Raw genomic sequence first — 12,624 nt, 5'->3', positions numbered from 1 at the left:
GAACTGAACATAATTAGAAGAAACCTAGCAAAATGAAAAAAAAATCTCACTACTGAATTTCAGTAATTTTTCACTAACATAGACTAGAAGACAGAAGGGTCTATCTGGCTGGGAAATCAAAAGCTGAGAGAGCTACCTTGAAACATTCAAACTTAAAGATGCCTCTAACCCCATGGAGAGGCACCAATCAACTGCCATACTCCCTGAAGTCTGCTCTACTCTATGGACTGTTTTCTTATTTGCTCTCATGAAGAAACCCATCAACACGCTGCCAATTACTGGATTCCACAACATAAAATAATCTGGTGGAGTTCAACTCTGGGATGCAGAAACATACAGAGAAAATAGCCATTCAAGGTCAGACTGCCCTGTGAGGGAAGACCTCTGTTCTCTTGTATTTATTTTATGAGTGTGCTTTCCTTTCCCCAAGTCTGCCTCCTCAAATTCATGTTTTTCTCTCCATTCCTACACCACCACCATCTTCTCCTAAGAAGGCAAATCCCTCCCATCCTTGCCAGAGCCTCAATCCCACTCTGCCCCCTTCAGTCAAGTCAATGTAAAGCTCATGACTCCATGACTATCTTGACTTGACTTGACCACCCCCATCCTTGGGCCCAGAGGCTGGTTTACAGTGTCTTATGGTTTATGCCCAAGATTCTCACCCTCAAAACTTCTAGGTCACCACAAATATTATGGTGTTCTCACTTCTTTTGACACCTCCTATTGCCAAAGCCTTCCCACCCTTTCTGGGTTTCTTACTGACTTCTTGACCAGTTCTTTTATACTTGTCTGTGTTTCTTCCAAGCTATAGCTTTAATTCAAGTGGCTCCTCTCCTCCCCCTTTGGGGGAGCTGACAGCCTGCTTTGTATCTTGTTCCTCAAAGACAAGATATTCCTGCAGGTTCTCCTTCCTAGTTAATGTTTTACTAAATAAATGACTAAAAATGAGCCTCACTAAAAATATCTATCGTCTATCTATCTATCTATCTATCTATCTATCTATCTATCTATCTATCTATCCCTGGCTCCCATACATTCTAGCTAGGTGATCTCAAGCAAGTTACTTACCCACAGTTTCTTCAACTGAAAAACAAGGAAGGAATTCTCTCATAATGCAGTAGTGGGAATTGTGGCTAACAGCTATCATTTAATTCTGTAAGGGTTTACAATCTGTGTCAGGTACTGGGCTGACTGCTTTGTATAGATTTGCTTATGACATCTTCAGAACATCCAATGAGAGAGCTAATATCATTATTCTCATTTTATAGATGAGTAAGCTGAGACTCAACGAGCATCAGTAGTGACACAGGTCACCTATCTCAGGTGGCAGAGGCGAGAAGGGGTTCAGATCCTGGAACACATACTTCAGCTACAGTATTCTATCCAAGATACAAAGATAATGACTACATAGCACAGTGCCTTGTGAAAAGCAAGCTTTCCATTAACAGAGCCTAAAATTGAACTTACAAATTGATATGTTTTTACTAGATTATTTCTCCTCCCCTTTGCCCCTAAGAACAGGTGAATTTACCTAATCAACTCAATGTGTGCATTCTCTTTTTATTTTTTTATTATTTTTTAAAGATTTCACCCATTATTTGACAGAGAGAGAGTGAGAGAGCGCATAAGTAGGCAGAGTGGCAGGCAGAAGGAGAGGGAGAAGCAGGCTCCCTGATGACTAGACAGCCCTGAAGCAGGGCTTGATTCCAGGACCCTGGGTTCATGACCTGAGCTGAAGACAGATGCTCAACCGACTGAGCCACCTTGGCGCCCTGTGCATTCTTTTTTTTTTTTTTTTTAAAGAAATCGATCTTGAAATAATTTTAGGTTTATAGAAGCATTGCAAGAATAGTACATAATGTTCCCATGCACTCTGTACCTTCTCGATGTTAACATCTTACATAACCATGGTACATTTATCAAAATTACAGTACTAACATTGCTACAAGATTATTAATTAAACTATTAAAGGATTTACTAGGATTTCACCAATTTTCCCACTAATGTCCCTTTTCTGTTTCAGGATCCAATCCAGAACCTCACATTATATTTCACCATCACATCTCTGTAGTTTCCTACAATCTGTGAGTTTCCTGGTCTGGTCTGTCTTTCATAAAGTTGACACTTTTGAAGAGTACTGGTCAGTGATTTTGCTGAAGGTCTCTCTACTTAGATCTGAGGTTTTCTTATGATTAAATCAAGATTATGCATTTTTGTGGGCACTTGGGTGGCTCAGTCGGTTAAGTGTCAAACTCTTGTTTTTCACTCAGGTCATAATCCTGGGGGTGGTGAGATAAAGAGCCGTGTGCTCAGTGGGGAATCTGTTTGAGTATACTCTCTCTCCCTCTGCCCTTCCCCCGACTCACACGTGCATGCTCTCTCAAAGTAAATAAATCTTTAAAAAAAAAAGATTTTTAAATCTTAAAAAAAAAGTATGCATTTTTGGCAAGAATACAACAGAAGTGTTTTGTCCTTTTCGGTACATCACATCAGAGTAATATTATCCTTACCACTTGGTTAAGGTAGTGTCATGGGTTGAACTGTATGTATACCCCTAAAAAGATACATTGAGGTTCTACCCCTAAACCTGTGAAAGTGACCTTATTTGAAAACAGGATCTTTGCAGATATAATCAAGTTAGGATGAGGTCATACTAGATTAAAGTGTGTCCTAAATCCAATCACTGGTGTTCTTATAGAAAGAAGATTTAAAGACACAAAGGGAGAAGGCAGTATAATGACAGAGCAACTGGAGTGATGTATCTATAAGCCAAAGAACACCAAGGATTGACAACAAATACCAGAAGCTAGGAAGAGCCAAGGAAGGATTCTCCTGCAGGTTTCTGAGGCCAATACTTTGATTTCAGACTTCTGGTCTCCAGAACGGTGAGAAATAATTTTCTGTTCTAAGCTACCCAGCTTGTGGTACTTTGTTATAGCTGTCCTAGTTAGCGAATATATATATAGTGAATAGTTATCTGTTGGAGTTCTCCCTACAAATTTACTACTCTCTCCATAATTAATACATATATTGGAAGAGATAAATTGTAACTATGTGCATCCTTTTAAATCTAACTCTGTGACTACCCAGCATTTGCAAAACTGCCTTCACTGAAGTGTACATTATCACCCTAGAGGGGATGCCTCCTGGCTGAACTGGGAGGTCAATCCAGGCAAAGTACCCAATAGAGTCAGAGCGGGTTGAAGTGGGCCAGGAGAGGGGCAGCTGATCAGCAGGCAGCGTACAACAGACCATAGGGGCACGTAGGACACGGAGGCAGTGATAAGGAAACCTTCATAGAGCTGTCTGAGCAAGAGGACCAGAGCTACAGGAACACAAAGGGAAGCTTCTCTGGAGCCTGCAAGTGGCTCTCCATCTTATATTTTTGTAAATAGAAAAAGACAATAATGAAATAATGGTCTCTAACTCTAAAATTTCCATGAAGGTTTTTTTTTTTTTTTTTTTTTTTTTCTGTTCTCTTTTCCCTGGCACAGAGCTAACTGACCTGGTGTCATCTGTTACCAGAAGTTGAAAGGCAGATAATGAGGCCCAAATTCCAACGGAAACCTGGCTTCATTGATTAGGCCAAATGCATTTCAGGATTATTGGTTTCTAACCCACAAGGTGAGCAAAAGGTCTTCAAACTCAGAACTATAATTTTCCTTTAGAGATGCTTATCAGTGCTTTCAACAAAAGGCAACAGACCCTGTGGACTTTGACAAACCACCAGGAACAGTTCCTGGAGGGATCCCTGATACCTTTGTCTTGGCTAATCTCAAAGATGGAGGCCACACCTTTGTGTTTATTCTCTCCAGCTGTGGGTCTGGTTGCCTTGCCCTATGCATCCAAGAGAGATTTGATTTCCTCTGTGATGAAATGGCTTAACTCTCCATATCAGATGCTATAAGAAAAACATCTCAATTTCTTAAAAAAAAAAAGCTGTGTAGTTTTTTGTTTATTATTTATTTTCGTATTTTTGCTTGCTAGTGGACAGCAAGGAGAGCCTGGATAAATAAAATTCATAGGCCACGCTGAGTTAGTTCAGTCTCATGACAAGCTGCGGGCAGGATATTGGACTGCTATGTTGAGAACCAAACAATTTCTCCAGCCTCCTCTCATGGAAATGCTAAACAGCAGATGATAGAGATGTCACAAGATGGTCTGGGTAGACCCACAAATTAAACCATCAGTTATCAGGGCCATAAAACTGAACATGTGAAGGTTAGAGAGGTTATATTTATTCCCTGAACATCAAGTCTTCTCAGCCCGCATCACTCAGCACCTGCGGCATCTAGCCAAAGTCTGCCTGTGAGGTGGCTGCTTTTGGGAAGCCTTGATTAAGGGGGAGACATCAGGGAGACATGTGACTGAGTGAAGACAATACTGGCACAAGCCTCTGAAACCTTGCTCAGTCCCTCCCCCAAACAGGGCCTCCCACAAAAAGTAAATAAAAAATGAGGCTCGAAAGAAATGACACTTTCGGACAACTTCTGTGGTCATCCCGGCTTCATTTCCTCCAGGCCTTCTCGTTTCCTTCAAGTCTAAAACACATGCTGGCAAAATGCTATAGCTCCCTAATGTTCGTACAAACTAAATGGCAGAATGAAGGGAAAGAGGGGTGTGGAATGAGGGAGATGGATTTCAGCCAATATACCCTGCAGAAGCAATTAATCTTACTACAAACTCTGAGAGGGCTAATGTTCAGGGCAAACCATTTTGTTTCTGAGGGCAGACGTCAAGCAACTTATTATCTTTATTTTCTGATTATCATTGAATTTGTGCCTCTACATTAGAAAAATAACCTGACCTACTTGTCTGCCATGGGGAAATTCATTTTTGCTGAATGACGGTGATGGGATGGAAAAAAAATGAACCTTGGGAAATAATTCAGTAAAATATGGAACTCTCTCAGAGCTGAAGCAGTCAGCAGCAGCCTAGGTTACGAACATAATCTCTTAGCAGTGCCAGTAAAATAAAACAGAACCACTGTTTCAGACACTGTATTTTTGGCAAATGTTTCACTTTTCAATTACTTTCAAAGTTATTCGTTTCAGTCAACATTATAAGGGTAAGTCAACATTTGTCCTGGCAGCAAGCCCAAATTTGTTATTTTATTAGTCTGCTACTGGTTAAATTGGCCCAAGATTAAACACATCTAATAAATAGCCCTAAAATATTGGAGTTTAGTAGAAGACCACATTCAAGTTCTCTTACACAGGATGTTACCATTAACCTTGGGCAGAGGAGAAATGTACACCCACACCCCAGTTAAGTTCCTTTCAGCAAACGCCAGCCCATTGCCTGCAACTCATTTTGGTCATGCCCAGACATGGCACTACAGACCTTCAGAGAAAGAGGAACCCAAATATTCAGCTCTCTCTGCGGTCCCTGGGTCCATGTCTGCCTTCCGAACATCAAGCAAACTCTTACTGTCTTGAGGCAGACAGGGCCAGATGCTCAGGCCTGAAGTACTTCAAGAGTCTGACCCCCTAAAAAAGTGTTGGGGCTGCCAGCAGAGTCATCCCTCTGTGGCCTTTGAGGAAAGGCCAGCTTTGGGCCCAAGAGATATTTTCTCACCATTAGATTCAGGTTGTGCATTTTTGGCAAGAATGTGCATTTTGTGCCCATCATGCTACACTCATCCGTAGGTCTAGAAAAATGGGGTCAAAGCACACACTGCTGGTTGCAGAATGCCAACAAGGCACCTGGAGGTGGCAGTGGTGGCCTAATCACAGGCACAGGGCCCAGAGGAAGGCCTCTGTGGTTCTGGGGTTTCACAGGCAGTTATTTCCTACTGACTTCTTAGAACTCCTTTGGTGGGATACAAATTCTGCATTTGTTTATCTCTATAAAAGGGAATCCCTGGCTTCCCCTCGGGCTGAGTTGAGGGGAAGAGGGAGAATGCCATTGGAGATCACACCATACTTCAGGTTTGGGAACTGCTGTGTACAGACTAAGGATATTTGCTGAGGCTTCCCCAGAGTTTAGGAAGAAGTGGAAAGTCTCTGCGGCAAGTGACAAAGTTCTTATCATGCTGGCCCAAAGAATGTGTTGATTCTTTGCAAAGGATCTAAGGATAAAATATGAGCCAAACTTCCTGGCCAGAGCACAATGCCCTATGACCTCGGACCAACAATGGAACCTCCATGGGCTTGGTCTCCTCCCCTGTGAAGTGGGGGTGACTCTCCTACCCCTTCACAAAGTTGTTGGGAAGATGACATGAGATCATGTGTGTGCAATGTGCTTGCTACAAGCCTGCCCCATAAGTAAATATCAGATTATTTCTCTTATTTCTGATGCCCAGGGAGAGGTGTGGTCTCTCCCCAAGGCTGCTCTCCTACCCTGGTCCACTTCCTGCAGCACTAGATTTTTGCCCTGGGCCTCTCTGGGATGAAGCTGGAACTCCATGTCACTTGCCACAACACAATCTCACCAATGACATGCTCCTGCTACTACATCTCAGGTTATGAGACCACATATTTTGATTCCACATTCCTGCCTTGCCTTTCTTCCTGCAGTTTTATCATCTGTTTAGTCAAGCTCTAGCTGGATAGAGAAACACTGGGCGTGGTTTGGCAGGATCTAAGGCTATGCCGGAGGAGAGGAAAATGAAATCTCAAGATAAGAACCTGAATTGGGGAAGGGAATCCAAGTGGGTCTTGAGGTCTTCATCAGAACCACCCTACCCAACCCAACATCACTAAATTATGGGCTAGAAGAGCTGGTCTCCAATCTTGTCAGATCCCAGTATGACCTGGGATTAGATACTGATAGGAACCGTGGGTGTTTAGCTCATGTCAGGTGAGCAAGGTGGAATCTCTCCCCCAAATAACAAGTTTCCCTGGGCTTCCAGAAAGGACCATACAGATACACTGGCATGTCCTTTCTGTTTTTCATCCACCTATTATCCTCTGAACCTCAGCATTATCTTCATTTCCCAGAAATGGAAAAAAAAAAAAAAAGCACAGAAATAAAAAAAGATGCTCAGATTTTAATCTCAATGTCCCAAAGGAAGGACAGACTGTTCCAGCTGAATTTGGGATGATCAAATATGTCTCAGGCAAGCAAAGGGACAGCGAGGTCTGCCATCTGACTGAAGACTAGGATGGGACCAGCAATCTCACATACACCTGCTGGGTAAAACCTACAGGGACAAATGACCAAGGGCATGGGGTCAACTGGATGAGAACATGGACCCCCTACTCTTGTGGTCCACTCAACTTCTGTTTTTGGCAAGAACAATATCTGAGTAGACAAGACTTGCAGAAATGTGGCCTCCAGAGAGAATCATAAAATACATTTGCCACACTCCCTGGTCCCCCCCAGCCGGCCCTTCTAGCACAATTTATCTCTTCAAATCATTGAGCCCACGTGCATCCTCAACAGCACATGCCTCCAGTTAGAACCAGGGAACACTGCACTTGCAGGTTTTAGAACAGTCTGCTCTCAACTGAGAACAGAATACACTGAAATCTGATTATTCAAAATGGAAAAAGCTACCAGTGGCACAGCCATAAGGGATTGACTGAATTGGGAATAAAATTTAAAAAATTTAAGCTTTCCTGTTTTCAGCTTTTAGCTGACATCTTACCACCCACTGAGCAATGGTATGTAGAAAAATAAGGTACAAAGTATGCTGTTCGGGAAGCTGAGAGGTAGGTAATCTATAATGGATTCATATGGCCTTTCTGTTGCTCCTACACACTCCAAATAAGCACATGATAACTTCAAAATGTTATCCCTTGGGAGATGTGTAAGTGTGTGTGTGTGTATGTGTGTGTGCATGCACACAGAACACAAGACTACCTTTACTTAAGACAGTTTTCATTCTGTAGCACATTCTTAATGACAGAAATGAAAAATGCCCACTAAGAATGGGTTTTTCCAAAGACTCCTAACAAACACTTGGTTCTCAGTGTTGTACATTTGCAACCTTGAAACATAGTGATTATGTATTATTTCTAACTCTGAGCAATTAATATACAACCAGATGTATTATTATCTACAGTGTATTAAAATTCAGAAGCCTGCAAATTTGGAGAAGAGTGTATCATACACGACAAAGGAGGCAGAAGCCTCAGGCAAATTGAACTCCAATAAAAAATATACATATTAAATAAAAAAAAAGTCACAAGAGAGAAAATGAATAAACAATGAAGTTGACTTAAAAGAAAAGAAGTAGACACAAACCTGTGATTTGACTGTTTGGTTTGTAAAAAAAATGTTGGTTTAGCCATTGGAGATTCAGTGGTAAGGGATGCCAGTAAGAGTTTCCAGAAAAGACAAAGGCAGTTTTGTGGTAAAAGAAAAATGTTATTTATTGTGGCAGAAAGGGGCAAATTCCCATGAGTCTTCCAGCTCAGGCCGTCCACAGATGGGAGGGTTCTTTTGGAAGACCACATGGGGTCTAATCTGGCAAGATTTCCCTGGAAAAGTTTCCTCCAGGGATGAAGGGAAAAGTCTCACTGGCCGGATGCTTGCACCTCCTGCCCCACCATTTAGAAGTGAGGCTCTGGGGCTGCTCCTGAATTTATAAAGCAGGGCTGTACAGAGTGTTAGGGGCCATGTAACCCTGCAAAGCCTCCAGAATGGTTATTAAATTACATACTGCTGGGTTCCTTACTTACAGATTCTGGCAATTTTCTAGAAATAGAGACGTCGTCCCACACCTAACCCAAGTGTGATTCATCTCTTCTATCAACTAGAGAAGGAAGTGCTAGACGATGGGGGACCCTTATGTGGGGACTCTAAGAGCCATGGAGTCACCCTGTGCCAGGTGTTGGCACACACACACTCATCTATACCATACAGCAACCCCATCACCTCATTTTATAAAAGAGAAAGCCGGTGTTCAGAGAAGTAAAGTGACTTGCCCCAAGTCATACCTAGTAGGAGCTGCAATTGAAATTCAAATCTACCTGACTTGAAAGCCCTCCCTGCCACCCCCCACACCAGCTTCCCTAGATACACAACTTCCTCTTACAACACAATAGCAACAATACTGACAATGACTTCATGCCAGGCTGTGCCAAAGTGCTCTCTATGCACGATTTCCTTGATTTCTCTTAAGTTAGTACTATTAATATACCCATTTCATAAAACTGATGGAACTGAGGCTCAGAGGGGTTAAGAACTTTTCCTAAGGTTACACAGCCAGTGGCAGAGCCAGGACTGAGCCCAAGGCTGTTCCTCAGCGAGACCTGTGATTTTAACCATAGCCCTGCTCATCTCCTAAACCCTGTGGGAAATAAAGATGGTAGAACAGGGCAATGCAGACTGAGGCAGGAAGTGGAAAATTTGAAGCTGTTTATTCCACATTCAAGCCCTGTCACTCTGGAGTCAGCAGCCTCCCTTGTCTTCCCCCTGCCCTGTACCCACCAGGATCTTCGAGAGCCCAGCCAGGTGCACAGGTGCTCTGCTTATGTGCCTCAGTGGACATAGCCCTTTGTTAGGGCAAACCTGGGGAATGGTGTGTGAACATCCAGCACCAGGGGGCTCATTGGATGACCACCTCCCAGTACTGTCCCCTCGAAGTCTGTCAAAATCCCCAGTGAGATTGCCTGCTTCCCCATCCCTCTTTCCACTGATTGACAATCACTGCCTGTTTGTTAGGGTTCTGAATGACTCAGTCAAACTAAAGTACAAGTTCCTTGAGGAGAGAAAGCATGCCTTTCCCTTTTAAATTCAGGAGAAATTGTTAGACTGTGGTCTCAATAAATATTTACTGACAATCACAGAGCAATTAAGGGTCATTTTTAGTTGTGTGGTTCTTCACCAAGTTGTGTCCATCACGCTATGGAACTTCCCCACATTTCTAACAAAGGATCTATTTATAATTAAAGCACGCTGCTAATGAATAGGGCAGGAAGAACTCGCAAAGCAACCTAATCCTCCTCACCTGCGCTGGGTCTGTCCCTGTGGTTGGAGCTTGGTTCCCAGATGACATGGATCAGATGGGAGCCAGCCTTGTGGATGGATGACATGCTCTTCATCTCCCATGACCAGGGTGCTTCTCTACCCTGAGCTCACACTCCTGCTTGAAAGTCATTCTGGGAACATCAGAAAATCATACTAGTTTTTTTTTTTCATCCTGCCTGGCAGGAATGAACATGAATCTTGCCAGTGTGCTTCGGAACATCTTTTGTTTTTTAAAAAAAATAGTGGCCAGGGCCAACTCAAATCCCTGGGAAATCGGGTGGGTATTTCCTACAAGGGAAGGAGTGATCTCCCAGCAGACCCCTTGAGAGGATGATCAGCCACAGCTTCTACTCAACTGATGTACACTGTAAATAGATGCTGCTATTGTTGCTACTCATCTGTGGAATACTTGCTTTGTGGAAGCCTTCTGCATGCTCATTCATCTTTCCAGTTCCCTTGGAAACTCTTATTTACAGATAAGGAAACTGAGGCTTTAGAGGATGAGTCACTGTCCAAGGTCTCCTGGCTCACAAGTAGCCAATTTGGGATTCAGACAAGGCTCAGTCTATCCTTAAATCCAAATTCCTAACCACCACTCTGGGACTACCCCAAATTAAAATATAACCTTGCTCAATCCTGCTCTTGGGGTGAAGGGGAAATGGAAGAAGATGGGTTAAATGACTTCAGCTGGAACTTGGGAACTTGAAGCTTTGAAAAGAAAGAAAACGATTTTTGTTCTTAGAACAGAAATCCAATTAAAAAAAATTGCTGGTGATCCCTGGGTGGCTCAGCGGTTTAGCACCTGCCTTTGGTCCAGGGCGTGGTCCTGGAGTCCCAGGATTGAGTCCCGAATCAGGCTTCCGGCATGGAGCCTACTTCTCCCTCCGCCTGTGCCTCTGCCCAACCCCCCTCTCTGTGTCTATCATGAATAAATAAATAAAATCTTTAAAAAAAATTGCTAACATCTAGTCCAGGATAATTTTATATGACACACTAAAGTCCATCTTTATCTGTTAAAAAAATCTTGATATTTGAAATCTGGGTCCTATGTTCGAAGTCCAAATTTAAGATTTAGTCTGTATGCAGCTGTACCCAAACTTGGGAACCTATTGCTGCAGAGCTCTGGCCAGAGAAGAGCCCTCAGAATACACGCAATGTGCAGTTTCCAAACTCTCAGTACCATTGTGACAACTTTTTTTTTTGCCAATGTACATACCACCTGAACTATTACATAGTTAATATTTCCTTAAGTTACTCATCTTTTACTTAAGTAACCATATTATAAAAACAAACACTATCACTGCCTTGGCTCTAAGTAGAAAATAACTTGAAAAAATGAACCCTATTGTTAAATTCTTATTAGATACTCTTGCCTGCCTGAAGCTTCTAAGCCTGAGGCCTGAGTTGTGTTAAAAAGGGGAACCAGCAAGTGCTCGAAAGGTATTAAAGACACATTAACTCCAAACTAAGACTTTCTCCTCAGCATGATCAAAAGGATCAGGACAGGAAGAGAACTGAAAAGAGAAAGGGATTCAAAATTACTGTATGTGTCCTATCTCTGTATCCCCCTTGTCCCTGGTATCTGTTCGGGCTACCACAAATGGTATGAAACCCACCTTCTGGTAAAAAAGTGACTAAGCCAGTGTTCTCATTCCAGAATCAAAGACTCTGAGGTCCCCTGAGTCTACTTGTGTCCTGTCCCCAAGTAGTAGGGAGATTCTTTTAAGAATCAGCTTAGAAATCAATGCTGCTAAAGAAATTGAGATTTAAGCTTTTAAGAGTTCTCCAAAGCAAGTCCCCATTCCTTGCTGCTGAGTCAGAACATAGCTCACTCCCCTCGGCCCTTAGAGAGTGGACATAAAGCATTCAGAAACTAATAAGAGAAAACCAACCCTCTTCAAACACGCTCCCTTTCAAAGCTGTCCAACTTAAGTCACCAAACAGCTGAGCCAGAAGGTGACTTTTCACATGTCTGTGGTTGACACTTAAGTTACCATCAATTTTTTTCTTCTTGTAATAGTCTGTTTCCTTCTTCACAGTGGTTTCAGACCCCTTCTGCAAGACCACACCCAGAACATCCAATGTAACCACCAACCAGTAAGGAGAATAACTAAAGGTGTGTGAGAATAAACAAGACCCAAAAACCTAACAGGATACCGATAAGCCACCCCAACCTGTGCAAAGTCAAACATATGAATAGTCTTCACCAGTGACCTTTAATTATCTTCTCTATTTGCCTGGGGTTGTTCTTCACATGCCTGCATCACTTGGGGATTATGAAATGTTAGCATTTCAGTGTAAGATAACACTGGAGAGGGATGCTTGCACTGGCCTTGTGTTGGGGCCAGAGAGCACACAGACTTACTAATTGTCCCCCTCAGGTATCAGGCCTGTAGCTCTTTCTCTTTCCACTCACTGGCTGCTTCCCTTTTTTTCTGTGGCTTCTTCCTCCAGGAAGTCTCCAAAGTTCCAAATCTGACAATGGTGGCAACAGCTAAACATTTAACTTTACATATTTTTTTCAAGGTCCTGACATAGGCTCTCAGTTTTATTTTGCTCAGGTTGCCAATTTCTCATGGTATCTATGGAAACCATCCCTTAGAGGGGGAGGGAATGCTCTATTTCTCTTTACCATTTAATTATCACCTCTGCTGCAAACATTAGATCTGCAGGATCTGAGCTCAGGAAGACATCATTTTAAGGGAT

At 42.6% G+C, this 12,624-nt stretch overlaps 1 protein-coding gene across 6 annotated transcripts in view; it reads right to left on the bottom strand.

The window, feature by feature from the left end:
• Window positions 1-12,624, bottom strand: part of ARHGEF3 (Rho guanine nucleotide exchange factor 3) — a 303,880-nt gene that overhangs the window by 49,609 nt on the left and 241,647 nt on the right. Inside the window, exon 1 of one of the 6 annotated variants that reach the window (XM_072785781.1) lies at window positions 9,899-10,006. The exons of the other annotated variants lie outside the window; for them this stretch is intronic. Within the exon in view, the coding sequence (XP_072641882.1) occupies window positions 9,899-9,946 (48 nt within the window). The 5' untranslated portion in view covers window positions 9,947-10,006. Of the gene's footprint in view, window positions 1-9,898; window positions 10,007-12,624 lie in introns of those variants that run through there. 6 annotated transcript variants of the gene reach the window in all.

The sequence above is a fragment of the Canis lupus genome, chromosome 19, assembly GCF_048164855.1.
Source record: "Canis lupus baileyi chromosome 19, mCanLup2.hap1, whole genome shotgun sequence".
Classification (NCBI taxonomy): Eukaryota; Metazoa; Chordata; class Mammalia; order Carnivora; family Canidae; genus Canis; species Canis lupus.
This window is presented reverse-complemented; position numbering and strand designations above follow the sequence as displayed.